The sequence below is a fragment of the Ornithodoros turicata genome, chromosome 10, assembly GCF_037126465.1.
Source record: "Ornithodoros turicata isolate Travis chromosome 10, ASM3712646v1, whole genome shotgun sequence".
In the NCBI taxonomy this organism is placed as follows: domain Eukaryota; kingdom Metazoa; phylum Arthropoda; class Arachnida; order Ixodida; family Argasidae; genus Ornithodoros; species Ornithodoros turicata.
This window is the reverse complement of record NC_088210.1, coordinates 19,848,285-19,869,136: the sequence shown is the minus strand read 5'-3', so window position 1 is coordinate 19,869,136 and position 20,852 is coordinate 19,848,285. Positions and strand designations below refer to the sequence as shown.

The following is a 20,852-nucleotide window of genomic DNA, read 5'->3' as shown; positions in this document are numbered from 1 at the left end:
GGAATATCCTACTACCATGTGATCAAATAAATACGGCTGACCTCGATTGCCGCATTTTGACTCTAATGAATGTGTTGCTTCTGGAATTTTTTGTGTTAATGATTCCTGCTTCGAACTTCCCCCAAGTTAGAATAAGAGAGCACTCTTCTGATTTCACTAGAGCTTTCATGAACTATTATGTACAGGCAGGCGCGGATCTAAGGAGGGGGGGGGGGGGTCCGGACCCCCCTCAATTCTAGAATTGAACATGGGGTTCAGTGGACCAATCCCAGCATGCACGTGGCACTTGTCCACAGCGGATCCGCCCCCCCCCCCTCTTGCAAAATCTAGGTCCGCCCCTGCGTACAGGTACTCCTAGAAATGAACTTCACCCATAGCACGCTCATAGCCAACCATAATCTCGAATGATATCGTTGTACGCCCTGATTTGTTGAAATCGGGAAGCGTACGCCTTTTCTGTGAAAATTATGAACAGCATGAGTGTCACAAAAAGGAGTACGCCTCCAGGTTTCAACAAATTAGAGCAGATAACGATAGCATTCGAGACGATGGTGGGCTAGGAGCGTGCTATGCGGCAAAGTTCATTTCTAAGAGTATAGTCAAGGAAATGAAAGGCACTAGGTTAAGTGTGGGCTTAGGATTGCAAGAGAGCCTCAAGTTTGTCAGTAGGCCTACTCGTGTGATTCAGAATTCGGCATTAATCCGGCTGACGTCACCGTCCTGGAAGGATGCTGCACCTCATGCTAGCAAATGCTATTCCTCTAAAGCTTGCTTCACCTAACACTACTAGTCGCTAGGTGAAGCCGACTTCCTGTTTGTAGGTCAGTCTTGTAAAGCTTGCTTCACCTAATGCTCGCAATCACTAGGTGAAGCGAACTTCCTGTTAGTAGGTCACTCCTGTAGGACTTGCTTCGTGAGGTGAAGCCGACTCGTTGAGTGGTCACGCCAGTAGAAAGAACGTCCATGATTCTCAAGACAAGGGACAAGAATGTCCCTTGCAGTGAGATGCAGTGACATCTGCAACAATGTGGTTCTCTCCGTTTCCACAAACAAAATACAGAAACCGACACTGAAGATTTTTGTTTAAGTTTAATTTGTACAAGCTTTCGCGTGGAGGTCCACGCTTCCTCAGGTACAAAGTCAAGTGGTGACACACCACTTGTGTGTCACCACTTGACTTTGTACCTGAGGAAGCGTGGACCTCCACGCGAAAGCTTGTACAAATTAAACTTAAACAAAAATCTTCAGTGTCGGTTTCTGTATTTTGTTTATGTGATCTACAGGACTTGACTCCCCTCTTCGTATACGCTTCCGTTTCCACAAGTAAAAAAAAGCCATATTATAAAAGGAATTGGAGGTTGTAAAAGGAATTATCAGCAGGTCTCCTCTCGAACCTGTTTTGGCTGATACAGCACTTCATCCCTTTGGGGCTTACAGCGGCACCACAAGCTCCTCGGGGATTCCCGTTGGAAATGGGGTTGTACTGGAATTTCAGAAAGTGTGTTCGGGATGCAGATATTGAAACGTTCAGTTTAATACGAAAACTAACTACCCAATTAAGAGTCACAAACTGATCAGGCTTCACCCGTTCCTCATGGCGCCATCAAAATCTATGCGATTATATGCAGATGTGTTTCTATAGTTGAGTTTTATAACTTTGTTTTCATGTCGCATTGCCACTGTCACATCTAGGAAATGCAGCGCAATAGCCACCATTAAGTTTTCTTGCAAACCAATAACTGTTTTTCACAAATTCATATTTACACTTTATTTCCACAAAAGTATAAAATGTAATTTGTCGGATGGACAGAATAAAGGTGCATAGGCCTCACTGGTACTGCGATGATGATGATGATGATGATGAAGAAACAAAAAAATGATAAAAGGAAAGAAACTGTCATGTATCACTTCTCTTTTCATCGAGCTTGCTAGAATCCCATGTAGACTTCACTTTGTGATCAATTTCAGCATGTAGAAGTTTCATGGGTGATATCTGAATGGAAGAATGGTATGCATTTGTAAGCCATCCTCATGCATCGAAGATATACAGATATTCAATATAGAGTACAATTGCCCAAAATTTCCAACCCCCAAAATAAGAGAATATAAAGTTATGTCAAAATATAACGCATAAACAAGGCAAAAATATCAACTGAACACATGCAGATTTGAGTTAAACCAAATAAAAGATATAGCACTTTTCGTTTACAAGATGAACGCTCACAATCTTATAAACCTAGGTCAACCAACTATAAAAAGTATTTTCTTCCTTTTGAGCTTTCCTTAAAAGACACTTAAAAATTAATCATGCTCACCCTTTTGTCATACACATCGGTGAAGTCGAGCCCAGTAAAAAAAGGTTCCTCCTTGAGCATTTCCAGAGAGTGAAGGCGCCTCTGAGGCTGTTTACACAATAGCTGCAAGAAAGTCGAACAGTTGGAGGTCACTGTGGGGGTCTAAGGATACTACACATTGTGTTGCAAGACAAACAGCTGTGCAGGGCAATTCATGCATCAACGAGGCTGCACCTCAAAACCTGTGAGGTAAGGGTGAGATGAGAACATCCTCACCCCACCCATCTCAGCTTCTGTTTGCCATAGTAAAGTCACCCTTTGCATTAACAACAACAGCACTGCAACTGAAAGTAAGTTCTGGGAGATGGAAATATATTTGAATGCCCTTTTTCTGTTACTCTTCCGTTAAAAGTATAGTAAGTTCTGCACTAGTTCGAGCCCACAGGGTTTGAAGAGCTCTACCGCCAGGTTTTCACAGGAAAAAAAAAAAAATTGTGGGCCACGGTGTGGGAAACGTCACACGTACTTGTGTAATACTAACTTATGACAATTTCTTTCCATTATGGATCTCCATTAGATTTAGTCTAGCAACAGGTACAAGAGAAACACGGTGTACATATGTTGCCAGTGTTTAGCTTTATTTTCTCTCATTTTTTCTGTCGCCCGTTTCCCTTTCATACTCTTCTGATTAGCAGAGGGTCTCTGTTGAATCGCACTCCGACAATCATGCATTCATTCAAGTGGCCCAGTGTGCCTTGTGGGGAAGGCGTTTCTGAGAAACAGTTACGCAGGTCAAGCCTGTGTGATTTACATTTCAAAATTTTACTTCTGCCGTGCGCAACATGAAGTGAGGTGACACAACGTCTGTGGAATGTGATAAACTTTTAACACGTCGCACGTAGGGCATGTAATAGCTTTCATAAAGGGAGGAAAATGTGCACATGGGCAAATTTTATTAAGTTTTTGGTCCCTAAAATCCAATATTGAAAAATGATCCAGTCTTTCTTTTTTTTTTTTTTTGCTTACCTTGCGCACAAGCTGTCTCGCAGGCAAAGAGTATTCTGAAGGCAAGTCATAATTAAAATCTGACACGAGCTTCTGCATGACAATATGATCGCTGCACCTCTCTACAGGATACTGTAATGTAAGGCACGCATATTAGCTCTATCGTGCCTCCTATGTCAGTTGGACATGTAGCACAACACCTGAGCTGAGACGGAGAGGCAATATAGAAGCTCAATCAATCAGTCAATCAATCACATATTTACTCCCAAAAATCCCTTGAGATGTCCTTACATAGTAGGAACAGGAAAACAGGTTAGTGACAAAGAAAAGAGGTACAATAATACAAAATAGCACACTGTGGATAGAAAAATAAATAAACAATCAACAATTAAACAACTATATGACTAAACAACAATTAAACAAACAGAAAAATAGCAAAAAATTTAGTGAAACAAATGTTTGTATGAAATCATGAATGAGTGATGTTTGAAATGGAATTGCAAGAACTGGCAGGGTCAACTGTGGTTGCGATAATAGGTGTGTGGTTGCTCCATTTGATGAACGGTTCGGGAAAGAACAAATTCAAGAAAGAACAAGAGTTAACCTGAACACGAGCCACACTGAATTCGTGAAATTCTGAGGTGTGCCATCCCTTGCACTGCATCAGTCAAGTAGGGTTTTTTCACAGAAGGAAACTTACATGTCCGACGAGCAACGCGTATGCAATGATCCCAAGTGACCACCAGTCCACGGCGTGACCATAAGGCTGCATGTTTAGAATTTCCGGGGCTGCAATATACGGCACTGTTACATCTACGTGCTGCTGCGAAAAATATGCGCCCTCACCCATTAGCTGCATGGTGCCGCAGATGGTGGTCGTGCGAGAAGAGTAGCCCAGCCAGCGAGCAAAGCCGAAATCAATCAGCTGTACGTGACCTCAAGAAGAACAACGGCAAAAAAAAAAAATCTTAAGACCGCTCGATAATTGAAGGGGCACTATAGTACAAAGATTTCTCTTCGTAGAATGATGGACGCCGTTACTAGAGGTGTGTGCGGGTGCAGATATACCTGAGGATCCGCGGCGCGGATATCTGCACTACGTCGTGGTTTGTGGATAGAAATATAAAGTTTCAAAATCTGAGCGGATAAAACCGTGCGCCTCTGTGGTTTGCCCGGATATCCGCATTTTATACGCAAATAAGCATCAGTGTCCCTGTCGATTGACACAGAGAATCTATTTACGAAGTAATGTTTACGTCCACTAAAGTTTTAGCATTATGAATTGGTGTAGGACTAAACTAATTAAATTGGCAAAATTAATTAAATTAGAAGTTAGATAATTCCATGCCCAGAACTTCCCCTAGTTTTTTTTACCCACATTCGGAAAATTTTAAGCGGGTTCACCTTGATTGTCCAGAAGCACATTTTCCATCTGCAAGCGAACAATGTTGCGTGAGAAAATTATTGTCGCAAGAGACAGCTGCCAACCAGCCGGTGCTTCCTACCTTGATATCTCTGTAGATGACACCCATATTGTGTAGGAAATCTTAAAAGAAAACAACTTATTTATTAAATACGGATTACTAACCAAGATTTGCTATGGACGTCACACCCTACCTATCACAAGTGCCAGTTCAGCCACTATGATCTGAACCAATACTTCGCTGAAGGGCCCCAAGGCCTTCCAAATGCTGTGTAGCTCTCCGCATGGCAGGTACGGTGTCACTACGGTCAGAATTTTGTCAGTGACCTTCTACGATATTCTAGCACACTGAGCGCACCTAAGAATAAGTGTTTCTTGCTTTGCCAGTGCTCTGTACAAGGCACAATGAATGGATGCCAGCCGAGTAGAGCCTACAAAACACAAGTCACGTGGTGGTGATATCAGGCTTGCAAAATTTCAATGTCAAAGCAGTAACAGTGCTGGCATTTCTGACATCTAACAAGTCCAGAATCCAAGAAACAGATTATAGCCAAATGGTTTCTGAGGTACTGCGAGGCATCACTGCATCGTTTACAGGTGTTATCTTCCCATAATACCTCAATGTTGGATTGTTATGAATCCACAAAGTAAGCAGTATGAAAAGCAATTATTGAGTAGGCGTAAATATAACTTTACTCAGCTCTATGGACTAGAAATATCACTTCGCATATCTGCTTCAGAGCCTCCTCCTGAGAAATTTTTTTTCCTCGAATGACAACATAAAATGCACTTTACATGTCCCGAACCAAAGCAAGGTATAGCACAGCTGATAGTGGGGATATGATAGTAATGAATAGTGTGCGAGAGATAGTAAGGAATAGTGTGTTCCTTGTTCCTAGCGCTGTTTAAGGCGGACTCATGCGGTCTAGTTAATGTTCGCTTCCAGAGAGAGTTGGCTGCACTGTCGAAAAATTGTTTTCTTCGCTTTGCTTTCCTCATGCGTTTTAAGGAAGTAACGTAATCAACACCAGCGTGCAGAACGTGATAGCAAAGCCATTATTTTCATTCGTAGGGATCTGGAAAACTGCAGTAAGCTTGTCAAATTTGTTGATTGCAATCAATTCCCCCGACTGCTACCGTAGGGAATGACATCATATTGGACCAAATATCACGGACGTGCGTGCCAAGAGAAGCGATTTTATTGCATCTCCCATAAACCCCCATGTATTGAAAAATTGACAAACTTTAATTTGCCAATAATCAGTGGATCGCATCAGGCCTTCAAAAATATGCCATTCCCTAGATAATTTCGAGGGGAACACGCCTGTGCCTGTTTCGCGTACAAGTTTAGCAAGGTTTACGAGAATCCTGCCAACAACAATTCCCCATAGACTTCCTAAGACTTCCATTCCAACATTCCATGACTACCTTAGTTTGTCACTTTATGTCAGTTTATGTTTGTCACTTAGTTTGTCATAATTTATGCTGACCCTAACAGAGCGGCCTCATTTTTGTGGCTGTATAGAAGGGCATAATGGAGGCAGCAATAACTTCATAATCAGGAGGGACCAAAAATAATGCAAATTTTGCAGTTTCCTAGTTTCAACATACATGAATAGGCTCGAAACCTTCTCAGCACTTACCTGAATGGAAACTTCCTCCTTGCACTGCTGAACTGCATTCTCCTTCAGCACACGAGCCTTTGATAACACCTGTAGCTCGATCGAGATAAAATGGAATAAATCTACTAGACGCAATACTCCTGTTTACCTTAACTGCGAACTGCTGATCTGTCGCACGCTCCCTGGACAAGTACACCCTGCCATATGTCCCTGCGCACAGTTCTCGGACTTTCTGGAAATGTTCACGTATGTTTTAAATATGGTTGAGAGGACAGCCCAAAGATTACAACCTCGAAACGCTGTTCGTGAGCTTTACTGCGAACTGGAAATTCAGGCAAAAAATGTGACTCCGCCCAGGACAGTGGCCAATGTGTCTTCGAGAGCGTCAGGGGTGGACGTTTGCTACACTGTAACGCAGGTTAATATAGTTATTAGCCACACCAAAGGAATTTTTGGAACTTGCATTCCATTCTACGCACAGATCAGTTACAAAAAGAGAGCCCTACTGATAATCGTGTTGTCCTTTTCTTCTTTTCAGGGTGGGTGTTACCCATCAAGGATCATCCTGCCCGCATTGCAATGCTTCCGGCATGGCATTTGTTTTGAACACGGTTGGATTGTCGGATGGATTGGTCTCTAGGTGGATTTACTAATGGATCGATTTGATACATGACTTGCGTGCAACTGCAATCACGTGACGCAACAGCATTAACTGAGCAATAACATTATCTACACAGAAAATATCTGGATAACGTACAATGAAAAATTAAGAAGCAACAAAAACCGGAACCACAGAAATTTCTGGGGACGAGGCAAAATCTAAAGATAGAACGCCCTCTGCGAAAACGTGGTGCGGCAAATCCGGCGACAGCCAACAATATCCACAATCTAATCCAATCTGTTTGCGAAACGAATCGGGAACATCATGGCTACCTTTCGTGTCCTTCCTCGGTTTATGCGACAATTTTCAAATACTTCGATTCGTTTTTCTAAGGCAGGCGATGCTGAGTCGCATCATAAAGGTAAGCAAAAGGCTGGATACCATGCAGCGTAGTAATGCTTGCTCAACGGCGTAACCCAGTATGTGGACGAGTGACTTACGCTGGAATACTTCGCGTATCTCCCCCATGTTATTCTGATGGCATTCCAGTCGTTCAGACGAGGATTCTGCGTTTAAGATATCTCTGTATTTGCAGATTTTCGACTATTACGCGTTTGGGTTCTGTAAAGCTAATCTCTCTCGTGGTCGAGGAGCAAGGTCATTGATACAGTTCGCGTATTTAGTAAATCTCTGTTCAATGTACTTTCATGTAGCTGCTCAGAAGCTGTGGAAGCAGCTGACTTTCTTCGTGGCAATACCTGCTTGCGCACTGTGCGCCGTGAATGCTTACCTCGACGAGAAGGAACACCATGCTCACTACCACAGGCCAGAATATGTGCCGTACGATTACCTTTGCGTTCGCACAAAGGTAATGCACGATTGTACGAAGCCCGAATGTGTTATCTATATTGATTATGTTTCAGAAATTCCCTTGGGGCGATGGCAACCACGGGCTTTTCCATAATCCGAAGGTCAATGCCATACCAGGAGGTTACGAAGAGTAAAGTAGCACAGCCAGAAGGCTCTTAGATGGACAGTGTAATGACAACAATAAAGTCATTCCAAGTCAAAGTCAAGTAAAGTGTTAACACGCTGGAAATCTTTATTTATTTATTTAGCTAATCTCTTCATGGTGGCCAAGGCAGAGCTCCGATACCCTCCTCCAAAATGGTTCCTGAACACAAGCACGAGACATCTTGTCAAATATACAAGCTGTGTTTAAGAGACTATCTCATACCAGTGGTTGAGGTAGTGGAAGAGCTGGTAGAGCTGAAGCCTCTTCTCAAAACCAACTGCCTTAGGGATGCACTTAAAATACGCCTTGTAAAAATTATCCTCGAAACCACCAAACAGCTTGGCTATAGACAAGTCGAATTCTGAGTGGCCGTAGAATGCAGCGGGATCGTAGATAACTGCGCAACAATAATAAAACCGTCACCAAAGTGCAAAGATTTCTGCTGCTCGTGGAATGAAAGATGAAGTAAAATGACATCATGGACTGTGAAGTAAAGCCTCCTCACTGGGTCCCTCTTCTGTTTCTGCTACATTTCCTCCCCAGAGGTCCCCATGAAGCAGTGCGGGACGAATAGGCTCCAATTCCTCAAACAGTTTCGGCACGGAACGTTCCAGCAAGCCCCATAGCTGGCCGGCCTCTCTGTCACCGTACTTCTCTTGGGCTGACCTGATCTGGACGTCGATGCGCTGACGACAGAAAAATTCCTACCAGAGGAAGGCCCCGTGACAATGTGTCCCAGTGTCCTATTCCGCATTTGTCACCTACCACCCAGTCCGAACTCCAACTGTTTTCCAGCGGCAGGTACCCACAGCAAGTGGTAATGTGGAAGCCAAACTGTTGCACAAAGTCTTCTTGCCTGTCGTGCACGCTGCTGCTCTGAGATTTGTCCCACTTCCGCTCGTTGTCCAGGTGCATGCTGGAGAAGGAAGGCTACAGGTCGTGCCGAGAAAAATTTGCTGGCGACCTTACTTGGCCAGCAGTTTTCCCAGCTGCGCGGCATGCTTCACGAGGGGCCTCATCTTTACGTATTCCATGGCCAGTGCTGCTCCCCCAGAGGGATTGTTTACTATCTGTAACCGATCTTTTAAACAGTCCTCCCTCGAACAAAGTTGCGCAGATGGGTACACTTACAGCTAGTGGCTTCGGTACTCTGACAGTGTCCGTCCGCATGATTGTGTCCAAGGATGCCCACTCTCCATCAAACATCATCCTGGCCTTGATTCAGTTGATTTGTTGAGAACTGTCAAACCTTTTATCCTGCCAACTGGCAATTCGTTGTTAGAAATGCTTACCATTGGTTTAGGGTTTCGTTTGATGAACACCTGTCCTGTATCTGTGTCATAACACTCTCCAGTGTTAATGCAGCCTGACCCTCCAATGCCAGTGCCTCTCAACTTAGTTGTCTTCAAAGCATTCTTCAGTAGGTCCTCCATAACCGAACATGGAACTGAAAGCCTGTTTTAACCGTGTTATCAAAACACTATATTCTTGCAAAGAACCAAGGATATTTCAGATCTGATTTTCTGATTCCGTACTGTTAAATCATGTACTGCTCAACGTTCTTGAAATTTACTGGGCCAGTGTTGGTGCAGTAGCTGCCTGCATAAATTGTTATTCCCGAGAAACGGTTAGGTTATCCTGTATAGAATTTTCAGAAAGTGAAGTTTGGAGACCTACTGGGGTCCCAATACAGGAATTGTGGACTGGGAAGTTGAGGAAATTGTTTTCTGAACAAAGAAACCACACTGTGTTGGCTTTGCTGCACCAGAGAAACTTAGGTCACAAGTGTTCTAAAGTAATCCAGGTTTTCAAACATCGCCAATGTGGACATCTGGGTTCAGCTCAAACTAGGGAGAGGTGGCGTCCTCAATGACCTTTCCGAAGCGCTTTTCTGCATTGTTGTTTTTCCTGTCTTTCTCTTTCCTCACACACTCTGTCTCTTTCTCTCCCTCCATTCCTACCCGTACATCCTCGTACAATGTTGTATGACACAATGTTCGCGAAGCAACATGTATCTGCGTAACTGTCACACATCTTCCACCAACGTAGTTCTGTACAAGAACCAACAACGCAATTGCATCATGGAACTCGTATTTCCTCTTTGCACTGCAGAACGTAAAGGAAACTTTTAACAACATTTTAGAAGAAGTGATTTTAAATGAAGCTATGCAAATTTTCAGTGTATTGTATGACGCTGTTTGTTTGTTCAATTTTTTATTGGCTCGCTTCATCTGCTTTGGCGCTATGACAACCACACGATGACAACCAATGATATGACTTACCTCCGTTTCTATTGTGTCAGCGCACTGTCAACTATCGCAACTAAGGAAGGACAAACAACGCGGTTCACCTGTAGCGACGCTTGAACTACCATACTTGAACCTTGAACTGAATCTGAAACTCCCCATGTGGGCGTCCATGGAAATGGGTTCATGACAATGCGACTGGCGGAAACCGTCAGAGTTCCATCAATGGACAGAGTTCTCATCGTTCTCATAGCTGTAGTCTTACTACCGTCCCTGGGACGAAAAAGACAAGGATAGGGACACACTAAACTAAAGGCAGGAGCCGAACACTTCAACAGACTACTGCATAGCTGCCGAAATGCGCATTTCACTGCGCGTAAGATTGTGGTGATGGCTAGCGTCGTCTGCTATGATCGTCTTCTGGCGCTGAACGTACCAGACGACGGCCATCATTAAATTAATTAATTTGAATATTCTGCGTTAAGGCATGATACACGAAGGCTTAGTTTTTTGCGTTACTTTTTCGCCGTTTTGCGTCACGTTAGGGTCAGCATCGCGGGGCCATCTGAGCATGCGCTCTTTATTGGAGGGTGCTGGGCGTAGCGGGCTTTGTGTCCGTTATTTTCACTACTATCCAACATGAATTCAGTTCTGGTTCCGTTTTGCAAGGCTCATGCGCTCCGGATAAAGCAGTTTCCGTGGTAATTAAACGTGTCACCAGAGAGCATCACGAGTGCATATTTCTGATTTAAAATGTGTATATATTCCCAATTTTCGCCTTTGGGCGGTACTGTCACAATCACATGTTCTTCTTTGAGAAACTGGAATTATCAAATTTTTTCCTAGTGTTTGCGAGCACCTTCTTCGTAGTATTGCCAAAGTAAAACGTGCTACGCGTCGTAGAACGATTTTATTCCTGCCGCTTCTTTGGTCGGCGCACAGACAATCTTCTATTTTGTCTCATAGGTGGCCCTTAAAGCAACAACCCGACAAGGTTGAGAGGATGCGAGTGTCCCTTGTATCATGTGATGCCAGGCAGAGGGTGAGAGAGATTATCCTTCTCTACTGATATCTGTTTTGAAATACCTCCCTGCCAGACGGCAGCATGGTGCACAACGGCGGTCATTTGCAAAGAGTCTGCAGTTGTGCTAGCTTTCATGAAAGCAAATATTCGCGGAATAAATGTATTGCGGTTGTGTCGCAGCCAGTGAAAATGAGTCCGAGCTTCTTAGACTTACTAATGTACGCGAACCTTAGGTTTCGAAATAGACCGTAGACATATAGTTGCATACATATTAATTTATCATAATTATTATTCTGCTACGCACCTATAGTGCTTACTTGGGTGCTAAGTAATCCACGCGGAAAATATTGACGGCGTGAAGTCCTCCCTTTCTGCCTCCTCCTTCGTGTACTCTTCCATTGAGAGATTATTGAGCACGTTTGTGTGTATTGTGACATTGCAACTCGTTGGACACTTCTTTGCTCATGTGAGCATATGCGCAGAACATGTTTCGTTTCACGTGCACATAGAGTCGCGCGTTTTCCCATAAAATATGTTTAAAAGTCTTATTTTGTTCACTTTACAGCTTGAAGATCAAGTACAACATAGTGTTCTGGATCAGTTTAAAAATATCCTTCACATTCCGTTTAGGCGAGTTGTATGAGAAGAACGTGTAAATGTAATTGCATCTCCTTAATCCTAGTAAATATAGTAAAAGCTTTCTATTGAAACGCCAAGTTATGGCGCTGAGTGCGTGATTGTTATTTAGAAGGGTTATCATAAAGGTAGTAATTTCGATAGCCGATGTTATTGCGATTAGACGGGGGGAAATTAGTGAGGCGTGTTCTGAGTGGCTATGTGTAATTATGTATACATGTACATGGCGACGCCGATGGAGTACTTGAGAGTAAGCCGGTTATGCTCAGTCAGTGTTGAAATATCCTAAGAAATACCGGTTGAAATACCCGTGTCTGCGTCACGGAGCGGCGCGTCGTCTGCTACAGAATGGATTCACACTGGTAAAATGTGCGTAACTTCCATGAGAAATGTGAATAATTACCACGGGGTATAGACCCGGCGGTTGAGAAGGTTTAATGTCGGCGGTATATTGCCCGTTTGCATTGAAAGCGATTTGTTATGGGCAAGGAGTATGAGAACTGATTAAAAAAATATCCAGAATGGGTTTATATTTTAAAATAAAATAAAAAGTGAAACTTTGTCACCGTCGAGGTTGCCCACTTCGTTTGGAAGTGCTTTCTGAAGCAGCAAAGTGCTGTCTCGACACATGCATTTGAGTCTCTCCCGAATATCCTGAAATCTTTTTCCTTTCAACTGCATTTGTGACTTTAAAAGAAAGAAAAAAGTACAGAAGGGAGTTGCCCCGATCACTCAAAAATTGTGAAAAAGTCAAAATGCAATTCAATGAAAGAAAGAAAGAGATTCAAAACGAATGTGACGAGGCGCAGCACTTTGCTGTTTCCAAAGAAAACCTCCTGGGCACAGCTCTGGGCACGTGATATCTGAAGAGGACTACCTCGATAGTCGATAGTGACTAAAAAAATAAGCCTTCCGGTTTTTGACGCAAAAACCCATTATGTATACTTCTTCATCAATCCTTCATCTTTCCTAGCTGGGAATAGCAAGCCGCCGTAGCGCAGGCTAACCTTTCCCAGTATTTTTTTTATATAATAGACATATATTCCTCTCACTAATATGCGTTAATTCTCATACGCCTCGAGAAAGGTTTCCTCGTTTGGTCATGCCTGAACCTGGTGCTTGCCTCGAACCCTGCCTGAACCGTGGCTGGGGTAGAATGATTATTACCTGCTTTGGTATGGTGCTTCGATATACAACAACTACTTGATTTAAAGATGATGAATGAGGAGTTTCATCGCCAGGGGTGATGCTCTACCCCATTGCTGGTGGTGGTGTGGGTGTTTCGATATAATGTTTGCTCCTTGAGATCAGTTTTTGTTTTGTTTTTGGATTGGATGTGTTGGCATATATTATTCTGCCCTCTAGGGCAAATGTCACTCTACTACGAACACACTGAGGTATTACAGAAATCAACACAATAATACAGTTCATTACTATTATTGTTCACCTGCAATGACGATATCTACGGAATTGGAAAGTAATCGTCGAACCACACGATGGGGTATCGGAAGCCACAAAAGAGACATTGCGTTCCACTGCTTATGCTCAGGTGCTTGGAGCCGGTCCAAGACCGTTGCTGTGACGCGAGAACCTGCTAAGCAGACACAAAGACCGTTCAAACGGTTTCGTTACTTTTGAAACTGGCTGTATGATAGTCAATGAAAGAAGGATGCGACTGGAAGGACGACAAGTGGCCAGGTCTCCGTGTGGCCCTGACTGCTGTCTTGGGACTGTTCCAAGGGCCCGTTTCTGCCTTGCAACTGGGGCGGCTAAATTTGGCCGCTACCTGGAAAGGCCCCCTCCGCTGGTCTCAAGTGACGTCCTTTTTATAAGCGAATCGTGCTGCCGCCATCTTGGGAGATCCGTGCATGTCATTCGGACGAGCTGTAGCTGTGTAGGGTCCAGCCGGTCTCTAAGTGTTCGTCGTTCCCCCGTTAATTGAAAGCGCGCGGTCTCCAAGAAAGCGATTTCCTTTTGAGATGCAAGAGGAGGCCATAACTTGAGGACGGTGGACAGAGCTCTGGCCGTCTGCCACAGAATGCTGGGGATGTTCGTGCCAAACGTCGGTGTGGACCTGTGGGATTGGTGTTAGCGAAGCGCAAATGAACAAGACTTTGGGCAGGTTGAACCGAAGAACAAATACTCTGTCCTTCAGCTCCCGGAGGAAACCAAAATAGTTCCGGGCCATTATCACTGCACGGGGGACATGCAAGAAAAGCGAAACTCTTATTCCGCTCGCAGAGGCCCGGTCTGAACCCATGGTTGGCCGCATTTCATGACTCCCTTTCTATATGGCTCCTGAGGGTCGCTTTTAACCTGGAGTTTATGGTCACGTGATTGGAGGTGAGCGCGGATAAGATGGGCAGTATACGCGTCCGGGCGGTATCCGAGGATGTGAGATCCGCAACCGCTTCCGCAATCCGCGCTAGCTGAAAGAGGTATATCCGCATCCGCGCATCCGGCGGCGATTGCATTTGTAGGAAGAAATCTTTAAAACAACAAAATGCCACGTTACAAACGTTTTTCTTTTTTCTTTTTTTTTACTTTTCCGCATGCAAACTTTCTCAGGAATGTTATGTCTTCCATAGTAGTTCAATGGTTAAAGCCAAATAATAAGCAAATTAATAATAAGCAAATAATAGCAGTTAAGCGCACCAGTGCAGGAAATGGCACACTTCGGCGCCATTTTGTGTTTCTTTTTTGCATTTTTGAGTGAATAAAAATGAATAACTATAGTACTTGGAGTTACTAAAGGAATAATAATAGAAACACTGAAGCTTTTGTATGGCAGACTATGCACTGTATCGCGGTATGATGAAATGCAGTCTGCTACGCGGAATCTTGCACCCGTGAAGCTTCATTGTTTTTTGCTTCTCGTTTTATTATCGCTTGTGCCTAAGCTAAACTGAACTGTCGATATTCCTCCGCTATTTAATTGAGAAAGATTGAAGGTTAATGGGTTAATGGCCAAAGTACTGCGTAGTTCCTTGCTTCCGGGTTTTATAAGACACTATATCGAATTAAACTTATATGAGAATAGTGTATTGTGTTTCTTTATGACGCAACACCTTTGATAGATTCTTCGTTTTGTCGTCGCCAGCTTGTTTCCGCCGATTTGGCTTTCTTTATTTTGAATTGCTAATTCAATTGAATTGTCAATTCAAATGCTTCAATTTGAACCACTCCCATCAACATCAATTACAACAGTTACAACAGTGCAGAGACATTACACCTGCTCGCCGAAAGAGCCGGCGGAGAGACATCCTGCTTGGGCGCTTCTCCTGCGTACACTCCGCCGGTGCAGTGAAAGCACGCTTCGCAGGAGACTAGAACGGATGGGCTCTTACCGTGGGATCAGCTCAGTGTCGTAGCCCTTAGAAGTCGGCCCAGGGCGTCAGTCGTGACGTTTCCCACATATGTGAGGCCGACAACGGCGTGCCCTTTCACCACCACCCGTAGCCAGGGGTGGTTTCAGGGGTTCAACTTGAAACCACCCAGAAATCGTATCTTCGGCAATGCATTTGGGAGAGGGAGGGTAATTCCTCTTCCCCCTGTAAAGTTTTCGCAGAGCCCCTCCGAAATATTTTTTCTAGTTACTCTACCGAATCAATTACTGGTGTCCAATTTGGAAGATCTTTTACTAGCCGGGTCAGTATCGTGCATATCGGTTCAGATTCTCTTTCTCACAGTTGCGAGCGATGATTTCGTTGGCCAGATTTTCCAAGAAATCGAATTGCGCGCAGTAAAATGCTCGTCTGCTTGTGAACGTGCGAGACTTTCCAGCAGTGCTACGTCGCTACCTCTTGCATTCTGCGTCACTATCACTATCGTTGTCACTCGAAGCTGAAAAACGCGTAGAGAAATGATATTGTGCCGACGTCAGGGTTTGAAGAGTGCTTTTGCCTCGCATCTCCCCTGTGGCATATGGAAAATTGAATTCTGGTGCAAGTAAACAAACGAGGCAGCCTACTGATGTATTGCAGTTGTAATATTTACGATATCGTTATTGTATTTGCACATTCAGTTGTTTGTAACGTCGAAGCCGATTGTCATGGAAATGATCCTTCCCTGGAAAGGTGAACGACCTCAGAGGAAGTGCATCCGGTGAGCTTCAAGGTCGATCCTGATTGGTCGCGCGTCGCTTCCCACGTAGGTGGGAGTGCTACGTTTAGCTGTTTTTATGGGCGAAAAAAGAAAAAAAATGAAGAAGGTGCTGGAGCGCTCTCCAGGAGAATGCGGGTGCCACTTTGAACGGCTTCCGGCAGCTGGTGACCTGTATTCCGAAGCTCATGATGGAGACATCGCTCCGTCCAGGGTTGCCAACTTTGTGACGCGAAATATAGCCGTCTGAGACCCGAAAAGTAGTCGAAAGTAGCCACGTGTAACAAAATGTATAGCCAGCAAAAATATTTCAGTCGCAAGAAAAATAATTTTGTCACATTTTGCAAGCTTTCAAAGTGAAAATTATAATATGTACCGGCTATACGAAGGTAATAAAACCTGTTTAACCAGATACACCTGAACACCGTTATACCACATATTTAAAGAGAAAAAAAATGTAAACCGGGGAGTAATTACCACATATAGCCCCCCTATGTTGCAGTCACACCCTAATTTAGTCCCCTGGCTTTTTTAACCCCGAGCACTGCATGTGAGTCCCTAGACATTGCACAAATGTCGAAGCATTTCATCCCAAAAGGGATGAAAATTACTCTCGATCTCTTTTTTCTTTATTCTTAGAGTGCATATGGATGGAGCTCAATAGAAACCGTATATCTTCTTGCTACATAAATAATGAAAAAGCCACGTCGTGACAGTGGACGCGAGCAGTAGTTTATATAGAATCACAGATGTGGGGGGGGGGGGGTAAAAAATGGGGGTCATCATTACAGCGATGTCGTATAGAAAAAAATTTGGGGGTTTGGGGGGTGTCGCCCAAAAAATACCGGGGGGGGGAGTGTTGGGGGGTCTGGATAAATCACTGGACGCGAGACTTTTTAGCCAACTCTGTACTTATTAGGAGACCCGCGGTCCCAGAGACTAATGACCGGATGCTTTACCCGTGAGTCCGTGCGTCCATTTCATACAGACGCTTTCACAATTTACAAGTTTTCACGTCGTTATCTAAACCTCGTTCTATACCCTTTGTGTAAATAAACGGAAAGGCAAGGAACTATCGACGTGCAGCAAGGAATGGCAATCTTTACGCTTTTCTAAACAAACGTACTACTGCCGTCTGGAAGACAACGATTTCGGGGAGGCCACACAAACACAGGGAAGGCAGCCAGTTCAGAGTTATTTTCAGTATGCTGCGTGTTATTATTGGGGAGGAGACGCGGGTTTGAGCTGTCAAGTTACGTCATCGCTTGTCGTTCAGCCGCCGATTTGATCCACGGCCCAGCAGGCTGTCCATCGTCCGCATTAAATAGACGGGCGAGATGAGTGCTTTATCGAATTTCTTCGTCAAAATTGGCCGGCAACCGCGATGTTTTTGTTCTTGCTTTCGTACAGAGATGGAACACAATCGTAATGGTTTCGACCGCTCTTGCAGAGCTCATGCTGCAGGGAGACCCAGCGGCCAGCATGGGTCCAGCTTGAACAGATTCGTCACGTGACCACGTAGATGGCGCTACGGTCTCCGCCACTCTGGGTCATGTGATCACAAACGATTTTTGTTTCCCGCGCTAAAAAGCACGCGTTGGCTCGGCCGAATAGTTGGAAGTAGTGTGTAGGAAGTATTTGGTTTTTGCGCTTCCCACTTCCTGGTCGAAGATACCGTGAGTAACACGTGTTCACGAGAGAGAGGGTGTACTCGCGGTTGATCTCAAGGGGAGAGGATGAGCAGATAGGTGAGAAGGAAAGAACTGGATGAAAGGAAAAGTGCAGTAAAACTGGAGCTGATAAAACTTCAGCCAATCTTATGACATTTAGTTTGCATTTTTCCGGAGTTGCTGCATTGTGCGTGCCGATAGTTTTTTCCAAACTATCGATAGTCGACTGTCGGTAGTACTATACACTATCGGTAGTGTTGAACAACTATCGATAGTTTTACGATAATTGGCAATCGATAGTTCTGCTCTTTTGTTTTTCTTTACTATCAATAGCTAGATTTGGTTCAAACTATCGATGCTTTCATTCCCGTCTTCGTTTTCGCACTGGCACAGTGACAACGAAAACAGAATCACGTGCGACACAAGCTCTTTCCGTTTAGCTGTAATGTATTAATGATGCACTGGAAGCAGCGAAAGATGATAGTCATCATAAAATCGTACGCACTCACGAGACTGCAATGGCAGTCGATCCAGCGCAGAGAGTATCACGTGACCTTTTGGTTGGTTTGTGACTTTGAGCGGCATGAGAAGCTAAAGGTCAGCGTCGGATGGAAAGCTGCTCCCCAAGCAGCACAATGTACTGAAAGTCGAGTGCAATAGGGGTGGACGGGTAGGTGGAAGGCCTTGAACAGACTCGTAAAACTAAAGAACATTGATAAGACACATACCGTCCACCCCTATTGCACTCGACTTTCAGTACATTGTGCTGCTTGGGTCTGGGTTCTATTGTAGGAACTTGTACGAGTGTGGCATTTTCTTTATCTATTTTTATCTGCTTCCGATAGCCGACTATAGATATTGCTATCGATAGTTTTGCATCACTAGGTCCCACCCTCCGTCAGAACAGGCAGAAGGCACGGGAATGTATTCGTTGCAAGTGAATTCATGAGCGAAATTTAGACACGAAGGTCATCTTACGAACGGAGGTTTAGACTGACTTCCCATGAACCTATAAAACGTCATTCCTAACCGTTTAAATACCATGTCAATGATGAGGACGGTGCCCAAAAGAAGAACAGTCTCTGTTCGAAATATCGGCTGCTCTCGTCCCGAGGCACTTCCGTTCATATTTCCTTACCGATTCGCTGGATTTTCTAGCCCTCTTAATTCCAAGTTTTACGGAGTTCCGGTCAACCAGATTGTTCGAATTGTACTGCTAGCCTGTTCCGCTTACAGCGAGAGGTAAGCGATAGAAGCCCGTACGTCTCTTTTTCTCTCTCTCTCTCTCTCTCTCTCTCTATTCCTTTTTTTTTTTTTTTTTTTTACAAGGTGCTCATTGCCAGCATTTGTTTGCTCGCATAATCATCTTAAATAATTCCTGAATAATTTTTCTAGCGCGGTGTTTCCGGGCGCTTCCGAGGATAGTGTCGCGGTTTTTGTGGGACTTCCGCTTATGTCGAACTGCCGCTTATACCGAACTTATCCCTCCGGTTTCATTGACTTCGTTATAATGAGGCTTTACTCTACTATACTATTAGCCGATACAATGTACCCGAGCATTTTGATTGTCGAAGACCAAAGCACCACCTATTATTATTATTATTATTATTATTATTACTCTTAGACTAATAAAAATTGAATTGAATTGAATTGAATTATTATTATTATTATTATTATTATTATTATTATTATTATTATTATTCCTTCGTGGCCTTACTGTTACTTAATGTTTACCAAGTAATCTCACATAATGTACTAACCATTGCTCGCTCATACATTACGGGCTCTCTAGTGACAGAAATGCTGAATTACAATCAGGTCGGTCTATTCAATCTTCCAACAATAAGAACCAACTATGGTAAATATTCATCGCTTTTCTGCAGTGTGAGTGAATGGAATCGCTTGTTGCCTGAAATAAGAAGCATTGTAAAATCTAGGACCTTTAAAGCTCGAACTAAAACCTTTCTGTTGGACACCTATAGCAACCATTACATTCGTCACTTTATAAAAATAATCTCCGTGTCATTCATCATACTTATTATCCAGTTCTAATTTAATGCTTATGTATGTGATATGAATTTATTAGTCTACGGGTGTACTGTTTGTGATTTTATGTATGCATTATGGAGGAACCTTTATCGGGGAGTTGCTTCCCCCTGGGTCCTCGACCTGTACATTATGTCCACGTGTACTTTAATTCGATGTGACAATAAAATTCACGATTCACCGATGGTCGCTTTTGAGTAGGATAGGACGTTCAAAATACGTGGGGTGAGATTTTCCTTGATTTTTAGTTTTGTTTTTACAGGACAACAACGTTTGCAAAAAAGAAAGAAAGAAAGAAAGAAAGAGAACTTCAAACGATAATCCGGAAAATTTGAGACGCGATAGACCCGCATCTTTGTATTTGTACGGAGCGAGATCGAAATGTGTAACGACTGCTATATTCATTCTGTATAGAATGCCGAGGCGATGTCACACGTCGCATAAAAGACCACGTACAGGGTTAAGATAAGTGCATTTCAAGATCATCTTTGCGTGCCGCACGTTTAAAATGATTTCGCCCCATTAATATCTTTAGCGACAGGTACCGGCATTTTTGAACGTCGAACACAATGCTGAAAACACAGAACCCTAGCGCAGTAATAAAGTATACAAGCCGAATAAAAAACAGACGGCCTTGCCGTGGAAAGAGTGAAGAGAGGGACGCTCTGACCTTGGAAAAAAACGAAGTGCTCTCGTTTTTTGGCTCTAGTTGTCTGAACTGCTGGCATCGGCGTTCAGCCATTGTTGCGTATATAGCTGAGCATCGTGTCAAAAGCTTTCCTGATTTTCCGTTTCTTGGCAGCCCCCGTTTTGAAATTTTCTCCCCTTTCTTTCTTGAGCGACCTTGTTGTTGGAGGGCCGTTTCCTTCTCTCTCTCTCTCTCTTTTCAATCTCGGTCTTTCTTTTCTTAGCCAACATGTTGTGCTATACGACTCTTGTTTTCCGGGTTTTTGAGGAAGTCGTACCAGGTGTAGCGTTCGGTAAAACGCTCAGCTTCGGTTGGTCTTCGAATTACCGTCCGCCCACAACTTTTTCGTGCTTTCTGCGAAAGCGAATAAAATGTCCCCGAAGTACTGATTGGAAACAAAGAGCAAGTAATTGGGAGCGAGAGAGAGAGAGAGAGGGGGGGGGGGGGAAGTTCTCTCTTGGAGAGATCCGTGATGTTTTGT

At 43.8% G+C, this 20,852-nt stretch overlaps 3 protein-coding genes across 6 annotated transcripts; 1 reads left to right on the top strand and 2 right to left on the bottom strand.

The window, feature by feature from the left end:
• Nucleotides 1–1,753: 1,753 nt before the first annotated feature.
• Nucleotides 1,754–7,024, bottom strand: LOC135370895 (ribosomal protein S6 kinase-related protein-like). Its single transcript, XM_064604799.1, has 13 exons — nt 6,851–7,024; nt 6,635–6,751; nt 6,493–6,576; nt 6,366–6,434; nt 5,081–5,153; nt 4,917–5,024; nt 4,805–4,845; nt 4,704–4,731; nt 4,146–4,235; nt 4,000–4,088; nt 3,321–3,431; nt 2,316–2,417; nt 1,754–1,993 (listed from the first exon to the last, which is right to left on the bottom strand). Exons 1-13 carry the CDS (start codon nt 6,896–6,898, stop codon nt 1,898–1,900), a joined length of 1,056 nt encoding a protein of 351 aa, XP_064460869.1. The 5' UTR covers nt 6,899–7,024; the 3' UTR covers nt 1,754–1,897.
• A 202-nt stretch (nt 7,025–7,226) lies between these two features.
• LOC135370897 (cytochrome c oxidase subunit 6A2, mitochondrial-like) lies at nt 7,227–8,033 on the top strand. Its single transcript, XM_064604804.1, has 3 exons — nt 7,227–7,366; nt 7,659–7,813; nt 7,869–8,033. The coding sequence occupies exons 1-3, from the start codon at nt 7,270–7,272 to the stop codon at nt 7,947–7,949; spliced, it is 333 nt and encodes a 110-aa protein (XP_064460874.1). The 5' UTR covers nt 7,227–7,269; the 3' UTR covers nt 7,950–8,033.
• Nucleotides 8,023–10,384, bottom strand: LOC135370896 (ketosamine-3-kinase-like). Of its 4 annotated transcripts, none has more exons than XM_064604801.1 (8): nt 10,243–10,384; nt 9,253–9,415; nt 9,092–9,175; nt 8,930–9,030; nt 8,726–8,876; nt 8,466–8,664; nt 8,183–8,357; nt 8,023–8,119 (listed from the first exon to the last, which is right to left on the bottom strand). In XM_064604801.1, the coding sequence occupies exons 2-8, from the start codon at nt 9,391–9,393 to the stop codon at nt 8,056–8,058; spliced, it is 915 nt and encodes a 304-aa protein (XP_064460871.1). In that variant the 5' UTR covers nt 9,394–9,415; nt 10,243–10,384; the 3' UTR covers nt 8,023–8,055. The 4 variants fall into 4 exon arrangements, with proteins under 4 accessions (XP_064460871.1, XP_064460872.1, XP_064460870.1 ...); XM_064604802.1 differs by having other exon boundaries at nt 9,253–9,407; XM_064604800.1 differs by lacking the exon at nt 10,243–10,384 and adding an exon at nt 9,835–10,164.
• Nucleotides 10,385–20,852: the final 10,468 nt, after the last annotated feature.